Genomic DNA, 18,113 nt, shown 5'->3' with positions numbered 1-18,113 from the left:
ACATTTAACACTGGATGAGGGCAAAATCTAACAACATGTGGCCCACCGCATCTAAAACATCTGAAACTAGGTGGTGATTGAGAACTGGGTCTTCCACTGCTATAAGATTGAGGTTTGAAATAAGGTTTCTTTCTATCTTCATATTTAGGCATGCTTTTAGAAGGTCCTCCCACTTGAGGCTTAGCAAGTCTGCTACTACTTTTAAAACTCTCCACTACTTTTGCTTTCTCCACTAGGGCAGGGAAAACTCTAATGGACATAGGAATCACCACTTCTTTAAGTTCTTGCTTCAATCCAAACTCAAATTTTCTACATCTCCAAGCCTCAGTCATGGTTTGGGTGTAGAATCTAGCTAGGTGTTTGAACCTAGTAGCATATTCTGTGACTGAAAGATTTTCTTGTTCCAGCTGCATGAATTCAATTTCTTTTGCATACCTGACACTATCAGGAAAATACTCCTCCAGGAATCTTACTTTGAAGTTCTCCCAAGTGGCATCTTCTCTTTTGTCTTCCATCATTTGCTTCATGCCTATCCACCAAAACTCAGCTTCTTCAATAAGCATATAGATGGCATAAGATAACTTTCTCTCTTCAGGGCATTGAGTAGCTTCAAAGATTCTTTCGATGTCTCTCACCCACTGGTCTGCTCCATCTGGATTTTCCTTGCCATTAAATTTGGGTGGATTGTGTCTTGGAAAATCCTCCAGACTAAAAGTATGGGGTAGTTGATGAAGCTGAGATGCTTCAACCGCTAATCTAGTAGTTTCTAATTGATGAAGGGCAGCCTAATGCTGTTGTGCCATAGTAGCACTCTGTTGTTGCAAGGCTGTTGCCATCATCTCTACTGCCCGAGCTAAGTTGGGCATATCTACTGGTGGAGGAGGAGTAGGTGGTCTACGTGCCATCTTCTAAGCACATAAAGAATTGGATTAGAAATTACTAAAAATTTCCAACTACATCTTTAAGACAAATTAATTTCAAAAAAATAATCATACGAAACAAGTAAAAACCAATCAAAACTTATCCCTAAAATGTACTCTAGCTACTTAGAATTAAGATAGAAAATAATCTTGATCTAGTCATGAGTGTGCACCCTCACCACTCTATCAAGATTCTTTTCATTCTTAATACTTTCATCTTTATTCATAACAATTAACTTGACTCGAACACAAACAAGATTTCAGGAAAAACAACTTTGTCAAACATCTTATTAGAAACTTTTAACTTAGTCTTGAGGCTAGACGTAAACAAAAATCTACACGCAGGAGAAACAGAATAAACCCACTACCCTCAGGTTATCCTAAGGATGAACCGCTCTGATACCATTAAATGTAACACCCCATAATTTACTTATAATTATTACAATACCGGTTCTACATAATTCTATACAAGCTTACAGTTTTTCAAAATATTCCTAATACATGATTAGGATTTATAGAAATACAAATATTTACATATCCACAGCTCAAAATAAAACTCTGTAACCTCTAAGGTTCTCCTGCACCTGTATGGTCATCTGCTCATGTACATAGTACAGTCATCGCAGTTCAAACACAGCAAGAAAAGCAAGGGTAAGCTACTGAAAATAGAATTTTATAATATACACACTTAAATCCAAAGAGAAAACCAAGTTACATGATCAATTTCTCAAATTACACAATCTTCTTCAATTCCCAACATTAAAACAATCACATAGATCTCACATGGATCTACACATCCAGAATATTCAACAAACAACGTCTTCCGGAAGACCCGTATTAAGTAAGTCCTACCAGAGACTAACACCTGATCCAAAGATTACCAGCGAATCCAACAGAAAGGATCAGGGTAAGTTCAATACAACCCAAGCCGTGCATCTCATATGTCACGGTGTGCATGAACTCCCCCATCAGCTTCTCACCACCTGATATCTTAGTCTATGTGACTTAGATCATCAGTGAAGCTCGGAGATCTCTGTTACCACATAGGCATCAATACTTAATACACAGCAAACATCAGTCCATACATTATCCCGACATCAATATTTAATACACAACGAACATCAGTCCATACATTATCCCAAATGTATGAATTCAATTCCATACCATTTCGTCATACAATATAATTCAAAAAGTGATCCAAAATATTCAAAAGTTTATTTGACATAAAAAAAATAACACTTTAATACTAAATCATCAAAACCGAATATTTCCACAAATTTAAATAATATATAAACAAACAACCCAATATATATAAACACACAACATCCCTGCAAGAAAAATTGAATATTGGGACCACGTCCCTTCCGCATTCAGATCTTCTATCCTAGGGTGCTATTAAAAAATTAAATTTAGCTTCCCTTACCTCAATTGCTTGCTTTTCAAGCAACTTTTAGAATTTTATTCCCCACCGTTTGGATAAGCTTCAAGATTTACGGGCCTAATGCAAATTATCCAAACAGAACAAAATTTCAGTATATAATATAATAAGTTGAGAGGATTAAACTTCTCAACTGACCCCACCAAGATTGATGACTAAATCCTAAGGAAAAACATAGAACAAAGGATATTTAGAGTAAAAATGAACTTACTCTGTTTGAAAATCTGATCGGGTAGAAATGTTCCTTAACTCCTCTGCTACAGCGTGGTATGATCAGATTCTAAAAAAGATGAAGTTTGGGAGAGAAAATTAGGAGAGAGGGAGAGAAAAGCATATGGAGGGAGAGAGAGAAAGAAAGAATGTGTGTGACGGGGCTGCTGCTTTTTTTTTAAAAAGCGCTGTTACATTATCTCCAACTACAAAAATTTTCGTCCTCGAAAATGAACTTACCAAGAAAGAGGTTAAGGTATGATGCTCGTATCTCCTCTTCAATTTCCCAAGTGGAATCTCCAGATATGAGATCCCACAATACTTTCACCATGGGAATACTTCTTCCACGAAGTTGTTTCACTTGTGAATCTAAAATTCTGATTGATCTCACTTCAAATGACAGATTTTCTTTCACCTGGATAAAATCAGACTCTAGAATGTGGCTAGGATTGGGTACATACTTTCTTAGCTGAGATACATGGAAAATATTGTGAATGTTAGCTAAAGGAGGAGGCAAAGGAATTTCGTAAGCCACAGGGCCTATTCTCCTGAGAATTTGATAAGATCCTATGAACTTAGAAGTCAATTTCTAGGATTTTAGTGCTCTTCCTACACCAGTGAATGGTGTAACTCTTAAAAAGACATGTTCACCCGCAGAGAATTCTAAAGGTCTTCTTCTTTGATCTGCATAAGATTTTTGCCTGCTGAGAGATGTTTTCAATCTTTCCTGAATCATTTTGATTTTCTCATTGGTTTGTTGTATTAATTCTGGTCCAATTAACACACTCTCACCATCCTGAAACCAACACAGAGGTGTCCTGCACTTTCTTCCATATAATGCCTCGAAAGGAGCCATTCCTATGCTAGCTTGGTAACTGTTATTGTAAGTGAACTCTACCAAAGGTAGAATTTCATCCCAACTGCCCAAATGATCTAACACACAAGTCCTAAGCAAATCCTCTAAGGACTGGATAGTTCTCTCTGATTGTCCATCAGTCTGAGGATGATATGCTGAACTAAGTCTGAGTTTAGTTCCCAAAGCTTCTTGAAGTGTTTGCCAGAATCTGGAGGTGAATCTGGGATCTCTATCTGAAACTATGCTGGAGGGTACACCATGCAATCTGACTATTTCATCTATGTAAATCTGGGCCAACTTCCGCATAGAGATTCTCAAGTCTATAGGTAGGAAGTGTGCCGTCTTTGTTATCCTGTCCACTATGACCCAAACAGAGTCATGCTTCTGCAAAGTACGTGGTAAGTGGGTAACAAAATCCATTGAGATACTGTCCCACTTCCACACTGGAATGTCTAACTGAGTTAACATGCCTCCAGGCCGTTGATGTTCAATCTTTGATTTCTTACAAGTCAAGCAAGCAACTACAAACTTAGCTACATCATTCTTCATGCCATGCCACCAATAAGACTTCTTGAGATCTTGATACATCTTGGTCATCCCTGGGTGTGAACTGAGTTTGCTTTTATGATCTTCAGATAACACTGTTTGCTTTAGTTCATTATCCTCTGGTATGCATATTCTATTTTTGAATCTCAAAATACCATCCAGTCCTAAAGAGAAGTCTTTAGCTTTATCAGTATTTAATAAGCCCATGACGTTCTTCAATTTTGAATCTTCCAACTGCTTCTCCTTCACCTTCTCCAGAAATTCATTAGTTATAACAAGGGTATTACAACTAATGCAATTTTGAAGACATGGAAACCTCCAAATTCATACTCCTGAAATCTTCAATCAATGCTAACTCTCTAATCATAAGCGAAGACATTTGTATCTTTTTACGACTCAACGCATCTGCAACAACATTTGCCTTCCCAGGATGGTATATCAGCTGGAAATCATAGTCTTTTAAAAATTCAATCCATCTCCTCTGCCTCATATTTAACTCCTTTTGATCAAACAAATACTTCAAACTTTTATGATCACTAAACACATTAAAACTAACTCCGTAAAGAAAATGTCTCCATATTTTTAAAGCAAAGACAACTGCTGCCAATTCTAGATCATGAGTTGGATAATTTCTTTCATGCACCTTTAACTGACGAGAAGCATAGGCAACAACTTTCTTATTCTGCATTAGAACACAACCCAATCCCTGATAGGAAGCATCACAGAAAACTTCAAAAGACTGATTGGTATCAGGGATTGTCAATATAGGAGCATTAGTCAACCTTTTTTTCAACTCTTCAAAGCTTTTCTCACATTGTTCAGTCCATGCAAAAGGATGATCCTTTCTAGTCAATTGGGTCAAAGGAGCCACTATTTTAGAAAAACCTTTTATAAATCTCCTGTAATATCCTGCTAACCCGACAAAGCTTCTAATTTCAGTAACTGTTTTAGGACGTTCCCACTGAAGTACAACCTCCACTTTAGAAGGATCTACTGATATTCCCTGTGCAGAGATGACATGTCCTAAAAATTGTATTTCTGACATCCAGAAGTCACATTTTGAAAGTTTAGCATATAACTGTTTTTCTCTCAAAATGCTCAGGACGGTTCTAAGATGTTCTGCATGTTCTTCCCTTGTACGAGAATAGATCAAAATATCATCTATGAACACTACCACAAACTTATCAAGAAAAGGTCTGAATATCCGATTCATATAATCCATGAAAATAGCTGGAGCATTAGTCACCCCAAATGGCATAACCAGAAATTCATAGTGACCATACCTTGATCTAAAAGCAATCTTCTAAACATCTTCCGCTTTCACTGAAATTTGGTGATAACCTGAGCGCAAATCTATCTTAGAAAAGACAACTGCCCCATGCAACTGATCCATCAAGTCATCAATTCTAGGAAGAGGATATTTATTCTTTATTGTTAACTTGTTTAATTGCCTGTAATCTATGCATAGACGTGACGAACCATCTTTCTTCTTCACCAATAGCACTGGAGCTCCCCATGGAGAAACACTAGGTCGAATGAATTGCTTCTCCAATAAGTCTTCTAGTTGTTTCTTCAATTTAGCTAACTCCGCTGGTGCCATCCGATATGGAGAAATTGACACAGGGCCTGCTCCGGGAATCAAGTCTATTGCAAACTCTATCTCTCTTTTAGGTGGAAGTCCAGGAATCTCATCAGGAAATACATCCATAAACTCCTGAACTACAAACATATCTTTTTGTACTTTATCAGTAACTATAGAACAAGCCAAGAGCATAAAACATTCTGCACCTTCTCGTATCTCTCTCTCAAACTGATGAGCTGAGATAACCTGCATTCCTTCTAATTTAGGGAAAATTAACTTCTTCCGACCACAATCTATAAGGATATGATTAGCAGACAACCAATCCATTCCCAAGATAACCTCCAAATCTTTTAGAGGTATACAAATCATGTTGATCTTGTATCTCTGCCCATCTATAATTACTGGACACTCAGCACACATGGAAGAAGTTACTATAATACCTTCTGTTGGTGTAGATACCACCAACTCAAATTCTAATTCTCGGACTGGCAACTTAAGTTTCTTAGCACAATCAAAAGATATAAAAGAATGGGTTGCCCCAGAATCAAACAATACAGATAATTGTGTTCCAAGGATAGAACAAATACCTCTAACAAGGCTATCAGACTGTGAAGCTTCAACTCCACTAATAGCAAAAACTCTGCCAGCAGCTTTGGGTTTTTGATTACTATTTTGTTGTACTTGCTGCACTCCGCCAGAATTTGGAGCTCCCAATTGGACACGACAGTCTTTTGTTGCATGACCATACCTGTGACATCTATCACATGTCACATTTAACACTGGATGAGGGCAAAATCTAACAACATGTGGCCCACCGCATCTAAAACATCTGAAACTAGGTGGTGATTGAGAACTGGGTCTTCCACTGCTATAAGATTGAGGTTTGAAATAAGGTTTCTTTCTATCTTCATATTTAGGCATGCTTTTAGAAGGTCCTCCCACTTGAGGCTTAGCAAGTCTGCTACTACTTTTAAAACTCTCCACTACTTTTGCTTTCTCCACTAGGGCAGGGAAAACTCTAATGGACATAGGAATCACCACTTCTTTAAGTTCTTGCTTCAATCCAAACTCAAATTTTCTACATCTCCAAGCCTCAGTCATGGTTTGGGTGTAGAATCTAGCTAGGTGTTTGAACCTAGTAGCATATTCTGTGACTGAAAGATTTTCTTGTTCCAGCTGCATGAATTCAATTTCTTTTGCATACCTGACACTATCAGGAAAATACTCCTCCAGGAATCTTACTTTGAAGTTCTCCCAAGTGGCATCTTCTCTTTTGTCTTCCATCATTTGCTTCATGCCTATCCACCAAAACTCAGCTTCTTCAATAAGCATATAGATGGCATAAGATAACTTTCTCTCTTCAGGGCATTGAGTAGCTTCAAAGATTCTTTCGATGTCTCTCACCCACTGGTCTGCTCCATCTGGATTTTCCTTGCCATTAAATTTGGGTGGATTGTGTCTTGGAAAATCCTCCAGACTAAAAGTATGGGGTAGTTGATGAAGCTGAGATGCTTCAACCGCTAATCTAGTAGTTTCTAATTGATGAAGGGCAGCCTAATGCTGTTGTGCCATAGTAGCACTCTGTTGTTGCAAGGCTGTTGCCATCATCTCTACTGCCCGAGCTAAGTTGGGCATATCTACTGGTGGAGGAGGAGTAGGTGGTCTACGTGCCATCTTCTAAGCACATAAAGAATTGGATTAGAAATTACTAAAAATTTCCAACTACATCTTTAAGACAAATTAATTTCAAAAAAATAATCATACGAAACAAGTAAAAACCAATCAAAACTTATCCCTAAAATGTACTCTAGCTACTTAGAATTAAGATAGAAAATAATCTTGATCTAGTCATGAGTGTGCACCCTCACCACTCTATCAAGATTCTTTTCATTCTTAATACTTTCATCTTTATTCATAACAATTAACTTGACTCGAACACAAACAAGATTTCAGGAAAAACAACTTTGTCAAACATCTTATTAGAAACTTTTAACTTAGTCTTGAGGCTAGACGTAAACAAAAATCTACACGCAGGAGAAACAGAATAAACCCACTACCCTCAGGTTATCCTAAGGATGAACCGCTCTGATACCATTAAATGTAACACCCCATAATTTACTTATAATTATTACAATACCGGTTCTACATAATTCTATACAAGCTTACAGTTTTTCAAAATATTCCTAATACATGATTAGGATTTATAGAAATACAAATATTTACATATCCACAGCTCAAAATAAAACTCTGTAACCTCTAAGGTTCTCCTGCACCTGTATGGTCATCTGCTCATGTACATAGTACAGTCATCGCAGTTCAAACACAGCAAGAAAAGCAAGGGTAAGCTACTGAAAATAGAATTTTATAATATACACACTTAAATCCAAAGAGAAAACCAAGTTACATGATCAATTTCTCAAATTACACAATCTTCTTCAATTCCCAACATTAAAACAATCACATAGATCTCACATGGATCTACACATCCAGAATATTCAACAAACAACGTCTTCCGGAAGACCCGTATTAAGTAAGTCCTACCAGAGACTAACACCTGATCCAAAGATTACCAGCGAATCCAACAGAAAGGATCAGGGTAAGTTCAATACAACCCAAGCCGTGCATCTCATATGTCACGGTGTGCATGAACTCCCCCATCAGCTTCTCACCACCTGATATCTTAGTCTATGTGACTTAGATCATCAGTGAAGCTCGGAGATCTCTGTTACCACATAGGCATCAATACTTAATACACAGCAAACATCAGTCCATACATTATCCCGACATCAATATTTAATACACAACGAACATCAGTCCATACATTATCCCAAATGTATGAATTCAATTCCATACCATTTCGTCATACAATATAATTCAAAAAGTGATCCAAAATATTCAAAAGTTTATTTGACATAAAAAAAATAACACTTTAATACTAAATCATCAAAACCGAATATTTCCACAAATTTAAATAATATATAAACAAACAACCCAATATATATAAACACACAACATCCCTGCAAGAAAAATTGAATATTGGGACCACGTCCCTTCCGCATTCAGATCTTCTATCCTAGGGTGCTATTAAAAAATTAAATTTAGCTTCCCTTACCTCAATTGCTTGCTTTTCAAGCAACTTTTAGAATTTTATTCCCCACCGTTTGGATAAGCTTCAAGATTTACGGGCCTAATGCAAATTATCCAAACAGAACAAAATTTCAGTATATAATATAATAAGTTGAGAGGATTAAACTTCTCAACTGACCCCACCAAGATTGATGACTAAATCCTAAGGAAAAACATAGAACAAAGGATATTTAGAGTAAAAATGAACTTACTCTGTTTGAAAATCTGATCGGGTAGAAATGTTCCTTAACTCCTCTGCTACAGCGTGGTATGATCAGATTCTAAAAAAGATGAAGTTTGGGAGAGAAAATTAGGAGAGAGGGAGAGAAAAGCATATGGAGGGAGAGAGAGAAAGAAAGAATGTGTGTGACGGGGCTGCTGCTTTTTTTTTAAAAAGCGCTGTTACAGTGAGATCTTTAATGACCGAAATTACCCTAAAAACATCAATTGTAACCTAAAATATAACATAATTCATCATATGTCATATTATTCAAATAAAAAAAGTTATCACATTAGATTTAATAAATTAACCAAAAAACTACTATCACTTTTAATAAATAAAAAAATATCATCCATATTAGAGAAAAATATAAAAATACAGTTAGTAATTTTAATTTATATGATAATTTGGGAAATAGATAATACAAGATATTTTTAATTTATTCAAATTTTGAATGTGCAATTGTATTACACATATAAAGAGTGCAAATAAAGTAGATGCATAATTGCTTTTAGTAACTTTTTTATTTTTACAATCCTAATTTATGTTAATATTCAAAACTAAATTATAACAAAGAAAAGAAAAGAAAACTAACGGACTATTGACTTTGAATGAAAAATATTTTAAAAAATTATTAAGTTTAAAAAAATATTATAATATAACTAAAATTTTAGATGTCTATTTAAAAAACTTTTAGGATCAATTGAAACAAAATTAAAATTCAAAGTTTCTATTTATAAACAGGATAAAGTTTGAGATCAATTAAAATAATATTAAAATTTGAGATGTTTATATGTAGAAAGAGTCAAGTTTTTAAAGACAATTAAACTCAATTACTGATTTGACAGAACACAGGGATTAGAATTATGAATTTCGCAAATATAGAAACTAAAATTGTTTAAAACTTTAAGGACTAAAACTATGGATTTTACAAAATAGAGGAGCCAAAATTGTGTCAAAAGTATTCAAGAACAAAAATTACAGATTTTGAAAATATAGGTTCAAAGTTATAATTAAACCTAATTTTTTAACTATTTTTACAACAATAAAAGTAAATTAACATTTACTTAACTAATCATTATATATTTTTATTATGTTAATTAGTATAGAATAAAACCTTACCTTAAATTTAAAGATGAAATTTTAATAAATATTATAAGATAAAAAAGGAGTAAAATATAAGGAGCCAAAAAAATATTAAAAAAACACGCTAATATAATTGAAAATTTCTTTTAACGAATAAAAAAATATAGAAACTAATTAAAATTATCTGTCAAACGTAATACTTGTGAAACTTAGCTAGTAAACTAACTAAAAATTATAAGCTATAAAATTAGAGTTTAACAAAAAATTTTTATCAGTAATTAACAAATTGAAGTCTAAAAAATAGCTAAAAAATAGTTCGCATTATTTTGTCGTACAATTAAAGAATGGTATGTGAAAATTGTTTCACAACTATAATAATTATATATAATTTTTTATAAGTTGATTTAGATATAAATATATATTATAATAAAAAGTAAATTTATAATTAAATAATATTAAAATAATAATATTGAGTGTTGTATAAAAAAATAGGATTGTATTATTATCCGTGAAAATTTTCTCTGAATGTTAACCTCGTCTTGCAACATTTTCATTTGACAGATAAAAGCTAAGAAACTGATGAGTTCATTTAGTGAAACTGATTATAATATTACTTTTGTGTCGTCTATTAATCACTAGCCAGAAACATTGAACATTTGCTAGTAGCAGGGGTACCCTGCACCAACAATACATCCCTCAAACATTCACATTAGCAGAAGAATCAGATCAAATGTTGAATGAGATGATGAACATTCATTGGAAAAATGTCATTATGATCACCATATAAGAGGCGCTTTGCGATGATAACATTTGTAGCATCAGTGGGATGCCAAGGGTCCCAGAACACATACTTGGATCTGTCCCTGCAAACGCTCGAAGTGGGACCACACGGAATCAAACCTCCAAAACGCCCTGCCATGCAACAACAAGAGCTGCATGGATTCTCAAAACCTGTCACATTAAAAACATAAGGGTCTAATCAGTTCAAAAATATCATGCAAAGTTTAGGTGCTAACTAGTACACTTTTTCACCTCAGATACACACCATAAGCTGTGTAATTGTCGAGAATGTCTTCTAATATGCGATACACATCTGCATAGACGAACATTGAACCCTTCAGATTTGAATTTAACTCTGCAATCAGACCCTTCAACTGGATATTGAATAACTGTGCTAGCTGATTGGGAAAAGTGACACAGTCTTCACCCGCAGCTGGGTTTGTATCCCTCTGACTTGGTATGCATCCAATAGGTCCTACATTTGTCACAACAATTTTCCTGCCACCTAGATTGTATAGCCTCTGCACATATTAATGTCCATAGCATAACAGCAGTTAACACCAAACATCATTAAACAACAATGATATGTCCATCAACATTAAAAAAATGAATATTTTCTTCATTTAATATAGATGGTAGAAAAATATTATATGCAATATCAAGAAGTAAGGTCTTCTGAGGAACATTACCGTGAGCTGTTCTCTGAACTTTGACAGTAAGGTGGTCACAAAGAGTTCTGGAGATGCCAAATCCATCTCTTCAATTAAGACTGATGGTGCTAAATAGTTGTTAATGAAATCGTTGGAACCCATTGCTACTGAAAACATAGACCTGTTGAGTATACTGAGAGTTGCAGGAACACCAATATTAGAGATTATGTCTTGCCTGGTGTTAGCAAAATTATCTAACTGTGCATCGAAGTTGATTCTGTCACCCTTCAAAATCCCAAACATAATGTTATTATTTCATTCAAGTTGGAGTTTAAACAATAGGTATAGTTGAAGCAGAAAACTCACAAAGAGTTTTCCAGTGAGATTGAGGATTCCACCTGCACCAGAAGCATAGTTGACACCTCTCATAATCACTGGGAAAACTGTAGTTGGTGCTAAGTAAGGTGGGGTGAAATCAACACCCAGTTCCTGACCTGATGAATCATGATAAAGTTATGAGATGACAAATAAAAGTGGCACGTTAGTGAAATAAGAAGAAAAGGAAAATCAGAAGTTAATCTTGCCAATAATGTCAACTATGGTTCTTCCATTTGTGAACCTCCCTGTTGGTCTTCCAAAGTCAATTCCAAAGGGAGGATAATTAGCTCTTGAGAGGGAAGCAATGTAATTGTTGTTACCCACTTCGACAAGAGAATCTCCGAAGACAAAATTTGCTGGTTGTTCATCTGAAGTCGTAATCCCAAACAAGAATAAGAATATAAAAACTTCAAACAAAATATCAACAGTCACTGGTCTATTCAACTTGATACACATTGGAAAATATATGGAATGAAAAATTATCTACACAATGACGTTTGGAAGCAGGTTTTCTCAGTTTTCTCTCTCAGTAACTATCTGCTAGAAGGTGCACAAGACCATAAGAACATGATTGTTCGTAATATATAAAGCAGTTCCATAGGAAAGAGAAACTCGAGTAATTTGCCTTTTTCTTTCCTGTAAAATGACATTATCAAGTTTTTTATTTGGTTTTTGAAGGAAAAAAGAAAGGAGGGATAATCTTCTATTTTAAGATAATTATATAATTTTTAACCATCATTTTTTTATAAGTCAATAAACTACTTTTAACTCAATTTTAAAATGAGCTGATATGTGTTTTATATATTATTTTTCAACATATTCCTACTACAAACATATATTAAAAATCAATTAAGGATGGAGTCAGCATTAATGCCTCTTCAACACTCATGAATGCAAATCTGTTTCATTTCTTTTACAGGAAAATTATTTTTTAAAACAATTTAAGATACTTCTAAAAATAAGAATACTTTTTTATGAGTTAAAAGAAAAAGTAAGAATTTAAAACTATTTAAAATCTGACAAATTTTGAAAAAAAGTAAGTAAGTTACTATAATTTTATTTTCCAAAACTGCTAACAACCACTCTTATTGTTAGAAAAGTTATATATATATATATATTATAGAAAAGTATTGCTAATATACTTTCATCACGATGTTTCACATGCCTTCACCATGTTTTTTGATATAAGGTTTATTTATTATCTTCTCAACTAACAACTGTAGACACATTAATGCAACCTGTTCTAGTGACTGAACCTGTTCTATGAACTTCTTCAACTGTATGCCTCAGTTTCTGTGCAGCACAAAGCAATCTTACATTATATAAAGATAGACTCGGTATCTTAAGAACGCATCTTAAAGAACAATGAATAATTTTTTTCATTAAAAATATCACTAATATATATTTATCTGAATGTATCCTAATAGAAATTCCAATAAACAAATCTTTTAAATTTTTAATTGATTCCATTAACGCAATAAACCTTAAACATATTCTATGCATGAAACATGACAGACACTTTCCTTCGTAATTTCATCTCTGCTTTAAATTTAAGATAACTTGTCAACTTGTTATTCTCCCTTTCAGTTCATTCATGGTGAACACTGCGCACCACACCATATGATCCCTTTTTTTTCTTTTCTTTTCAGCAAGTAGGTATCGAAAGTTCTCGAATCATAAACATCATCCAAGAGGTTTTCTCTATCAGCAAAACCTTCTTTGTATGTATACAATCAAGAAAATCAAATTTCTATTAATAATTTTTTTTAAACTTAGTTATTTATCAATTGTGTTAGATTTTATTAACTCATGAAAAAGTGATGAATTAGGATACATCCTGTATTATGTTGGTGATGAAATATATGTTCAACAGAGCTTGAGAAAAAAATATGGAGAAACCAGATTATTTAAGATATAAAATATATGTGTAATAATTTCAATAATATAATGAAAAATATTATTATGATATTAAAATATTGAATTAGTGGTGTTTCTCTGTCTCTATTAATAACACTCCTTAAATTGTTTTTTTACTATTCATGTAGATAAACGCGTAATCATGGTGTTGGAGTTCCAAAGTCCGTGAAACTGTTATCTCATCTTCATTTCATTATTGACAGTAAGTATGGGCGTTCAGTGTGATTTTACGTAATAAATAATGAGGGTAGCTAGCTTCTCTTTAATGCAGTAGCAATTATACTGAGTTTATGTCTTGGTTTTATTTAGCAATTAGCAACACACTGCTCAATCTTTATATGCATGAATTCAGCAAATTATTGTACTACCCACTCACCAATTTTTCACGTTCATCATTCAATTTGTTCAGTTAGGATTTTATATGTAGCACATGGGATTAGATAAATAAACCTAATTCCTTATTAAAAGGAAAAGATAAATATCACATGAAACCTAGGTCCAATTTTTCATTGCATTAAGATACAAAATTGAGAAGATACAAAACGATCATTTGAAGCTAAATCAAAAATAAAAAATTCATAAAGAAAAATCTACATGAAACTTTTGCATTTGAAAAAATAAAATGTTCACAAATTGTCCTACCATGTCAATACTTTTAAAGATAGAATTAGTGTTCAATTTAGAATCAGTGGTTGAACTTAAATAACAACAATTAATTATAGAAGCTCAAAAATTGGATCTTACTAATGTTTGGTTGGAATGTGACTCTGTCTTGGTTTGTGTTGCGTTTCCTGCTAGACAAATGTTTTTTTGGATGCTTCGTAATCGATTGAATACTTGTCTTAATTACTGTGGAAAAATCAGGTTTATGGTTACTCATATTTACCGTGAAGGGAATATTACTGTTGATAAGTTGACTCATAATTATTGTTGATAAGTTGACTAATTTATGATTTATTCATAAAGAATCATTTTATTGTTATAATAGGCTTCCATCTAGCCTGTTCTTAGAATTCTTTATTAATAGGTATAGTCTATCTATGTATCGTTTTTGTTAACATATAAGTTTTGGTCTAGTCTCCCATATTTTTGTATTTTTTTTTTAATAATAATTTTTTCATATATTGACAAATTATTGTTGTTATTTGAGGTGTCACTGAGATGTCAAGTAGCATAATGATACCTAACATGAAAGCTTTTTATAAATAAATAAATAAATAAATAATATATATATATATATATATATATAACAACAATTATAAGAGTTGGTGATAAATATCTAAAAAATCTGAAAGAAAAATTAGAAAGTATTATTTTTGTACTATTTGCTTAGCGTTGTAACATTTTGTTCAACTTATCGATCATTTGTTTTTGTTTTTATTTTACACTGCAGCGCAACTTGATTGCCCTTAAGCGCATTTATCTGTTTTATTTTTCTATTTTGTGCATGAGTTTTTTTTTTTTCATTCTCTCAATAATATACATGTTTTTTTTTATCTTTGTTTTGACATTGTTCTTACATTTTTATTTTTATTTTATATATAAATAACAAAATCTTGAATGCATGAAAATGTTTTTTATGGTCTTGGATTTGTTTGAGGTTTTTAAGTTGGTATGAAGTCTTTTGATTGAAGAGTTTTACTGGGTGTTTTGGTTTTCTTTCTTAATCTTTTTCTCTTATTATGGATGGAGATTTAGAATGATTTGAAGTGTAGATTTTTAGGGAAATATTTTAAGGATTTCATAATTTAGAATCTAAAATAGTTAGTAGTTAATATTAGATATCAATTTAGAAACTAGTTTATAAATTTTTATTAATAATAAAAATTACTTTAGATACTAATATTTAGTTTAGAAAATATAATCTAACTTAGTCAATATAATAAGGAATTATCTTTTGTGTATAAAATTAGTTTATATATCTTTGTGGTGTTTTTTTTATTGGAATTACAAGATATGAAAGTATAATATTTTTTTGCGTGGAACAATTTACAAGTTCTCATGTTCTTACATTAATTATTAGGAGCTATAAAATAGTTTTAGAGTATAAGTGATATAATTAAAATGACACCTAAATATTTTATTATTAAAGTAAAATATATATATATATATATATAAATAGAAAAATTAGTTATTCAGTTTCATTTTAATATAATCACAATCTCTATTAAGGAAATAATAATTATCAAATTATATGCAATTATTGTATACAATATTTGACGATTTTATACCCAATTATATGCAATTAATTTAATAATTATAGAATCTCATGATTAGTATCCTACCTAATTAGATGTAATTTGGGAGAGAGAAACTCCCTCCTATTTCAGTCCAATTTACCATTAGAATTTTGGGAGAATGTGTTTTAACCGCCACATATATCATTAATCGCTTGTCATCACCTTTACTAACAAAATAAATGACCTTTTGAGCTACTATATAATCAACCACCTTCATCATTTTCTCATCATCTAACAACTTTTGGTTGCCTCTGTTACACAACTGTTGTTTCAACTAAGCAAAAATTTGATCTGCGTGCCCATGCATCTTCATTGGTTATCCTCACAGTAAAAAATCATACAAATTATTTGATATAGATGCAAACACTTTTTTTACAAGTCGGGATGTCATCTTCCATGAAAGTGTTTTCCCATTCTGCCAACAGTCACAGACACAATCCTCACTTCCATTACAAGGTATTTTGTCCACTATTGACATTGACTTACCCACTCATGTCCAACATTCACTCAATCAACCTTCTTCTCTTACTCATCACAATGCACCTGAACCTCCATCAAACCAACCTTTTTCTCCTACTCGTCACAATACACCTGAACCTCCACCAAACCAACTCTCTTCTCCTACTCGTCACAATGCACCTGAACCTCCATCAAACCAACATTCTTCTCCTACTCGTCATAATACACCTGAACCTCCAGTAGACCAACTTTCTTCTCCCATGCCAAAAAGTTTAGCACCCATTACCAAACCTTCGTAAAAATATCTGCGAGCTGATACTGTGTCGGTACATATGAAGGACTGATTATCCCAGCTTGTAATTTTTCTCGCACAATGTGGCAGTCTATTTCAATGTGTTTTGTGCGTTCATGAAATACTGGGTTTGCTGCTATATGTAATGCCGCTTGATTGTCACAAAAAAGTTGAGCTGGCAAATTACATGGCACCTTTAAATCCTGCAACAGATATCGCAACCAAACTATCTTCAAACAAGTTACAATGAATTTGAAGTTTACTATATCAACAAAATCTAGCATATCTATACTATCACATTCAATCTATATCAACACATATTAATTTACTCAAAACAATCATCCAAGAAAATTTGAAGTTGGTGGGTTATATTGAAAAGTAAAGTTAGATTCTGTTGGTTATTAATTCAGATTTTATTATTATTAATTCTGATTTTATTACCCTTAAACTATTTTACCGTTATATTGCATTAATAGTTAGTTTACAGGCCTGTTAGTATTCTATTTTATAGCTTCCAGTAATTGTAATTTTATTATATATATGATTGAGTAAATCAAAATGAATAAGATCAGTTTTGCAATTTTGTGTAATTACGTTCAATCAGTTACTATAACCTTTTGCCTTTTCTTATTTCCTTCCATTAGTTCCTATAAGTGTATCACAGCTAGTCTGTTATCATGAACTCTACCCAATTATCAGTCCCTATCCTTGATGGAAAAAAATTACAATCGGTGGTGTGTGCAAATGAAAGTTTTGTTTGATTATCATGAGTTATGGGATGTCGTTTGTCGTTGAGAGTGGAGTGTCTGCATTAGGTGATAATGCAACTGAGGCGCAACGAGTAGCGCATCGTGATCAGAAGAAGAAGGACAAGGCCTTGTATCTCATCTATCAAGGGATGAATGATGAGACGTTTGAGCAGATAGAAGGAGCAACAACTGCCAGTGAGGCTTGGACAATTTTGTCAACCAATTATAAAGGTGATGATAAGATCAAAAGGGTGCGTCTTCAAACCCTAAGACGCCAATATGAATTGCTGTAGATGGAAACCACATAGACTATTGATGTCTATATAAACAAAGTTCTTGCCTTGACAAATCAGATGAAGAGCAATGGTGAAACACATTTGAAGTAGGCAAAAGTGGAAAAGATTTTGAGGTCTTTAACTCCCAGATTTGAACATGTTGTTGCTGTAATTGAAGAGGCCAATGACATTTAAAAAATGACAGTAAGGTTATTGTCTGGTTCCCTACGAGCGCATGAGCAGCGGATGAATGACAATAAGATTGAAAAACCAATTGAACAGGCTTTACAAGCACAAGCCTCAATTGGTAGCTCCTATCATAAACATGGTAGCTATTTCAACAAAGGTCGTGGTGGCCAGAATCATGGAGACTCTTGGCGCGGAGGACG

At 33.2% G+C, this 18,113-nt stretch overlaps 1 protein-coding gene across 1 annotated transcript; it reads right to left on the bottom strand.

The window, feature by feature from the left end:
* Positions 1 to 10,572: 10,572 nt before the first annotated feature.
* LOC137833120 (GDSL esterase/lipase At4g16230-like) lies at positions 10,573 to 12,394 on the bottom strand. The gene is made up of 5 exons (XM_068641492.1): positions 11,999 to 12,394; positions 11,781 to 11,908; positions 11,454 to 11,699; positions 11,030 to 11,285; positions 10,573 to 10,935 (listed from the first exon to the last, which is right to left on the bottom strand). Exons 1-5 carry the CDS (start codon positions 12,246 to 12,248, stop codon positions 10,706 to 10,708), a joined length of 1,110 nt encoding a protein of 369 aa, XP_068497593.1. The 5' UTR covers positions 12,249 to 12,394; the 3' UTR covers positions 10,573 to 10,705.
* Between the last annotated feature and the right edge of the window lie 5,719 nt (positions 12,395 to 18,113).

Source organism: Phaseolus vulgaris, chromosome 6 (assembly GCF_000499845.2).
Source record: "Phaseolus vulgaris cultivar G19833 chromosome 6, P. vulgaris v2.0, whole genome shotgun sequence".
In the NCBI taxonomy this organism is placed as follows: domain Eukaryota; kingdom Viridiplantae; phylum Streptophyta; class Magnoliopsida; order Fabales; family Fabaceae; genus Phaseolus; species Phaseolus vulgaris.
Note: the sequence above shows the minus strand (reverse complement) of the source record. Positions and strands in the feature narration are given on the sequence as shown.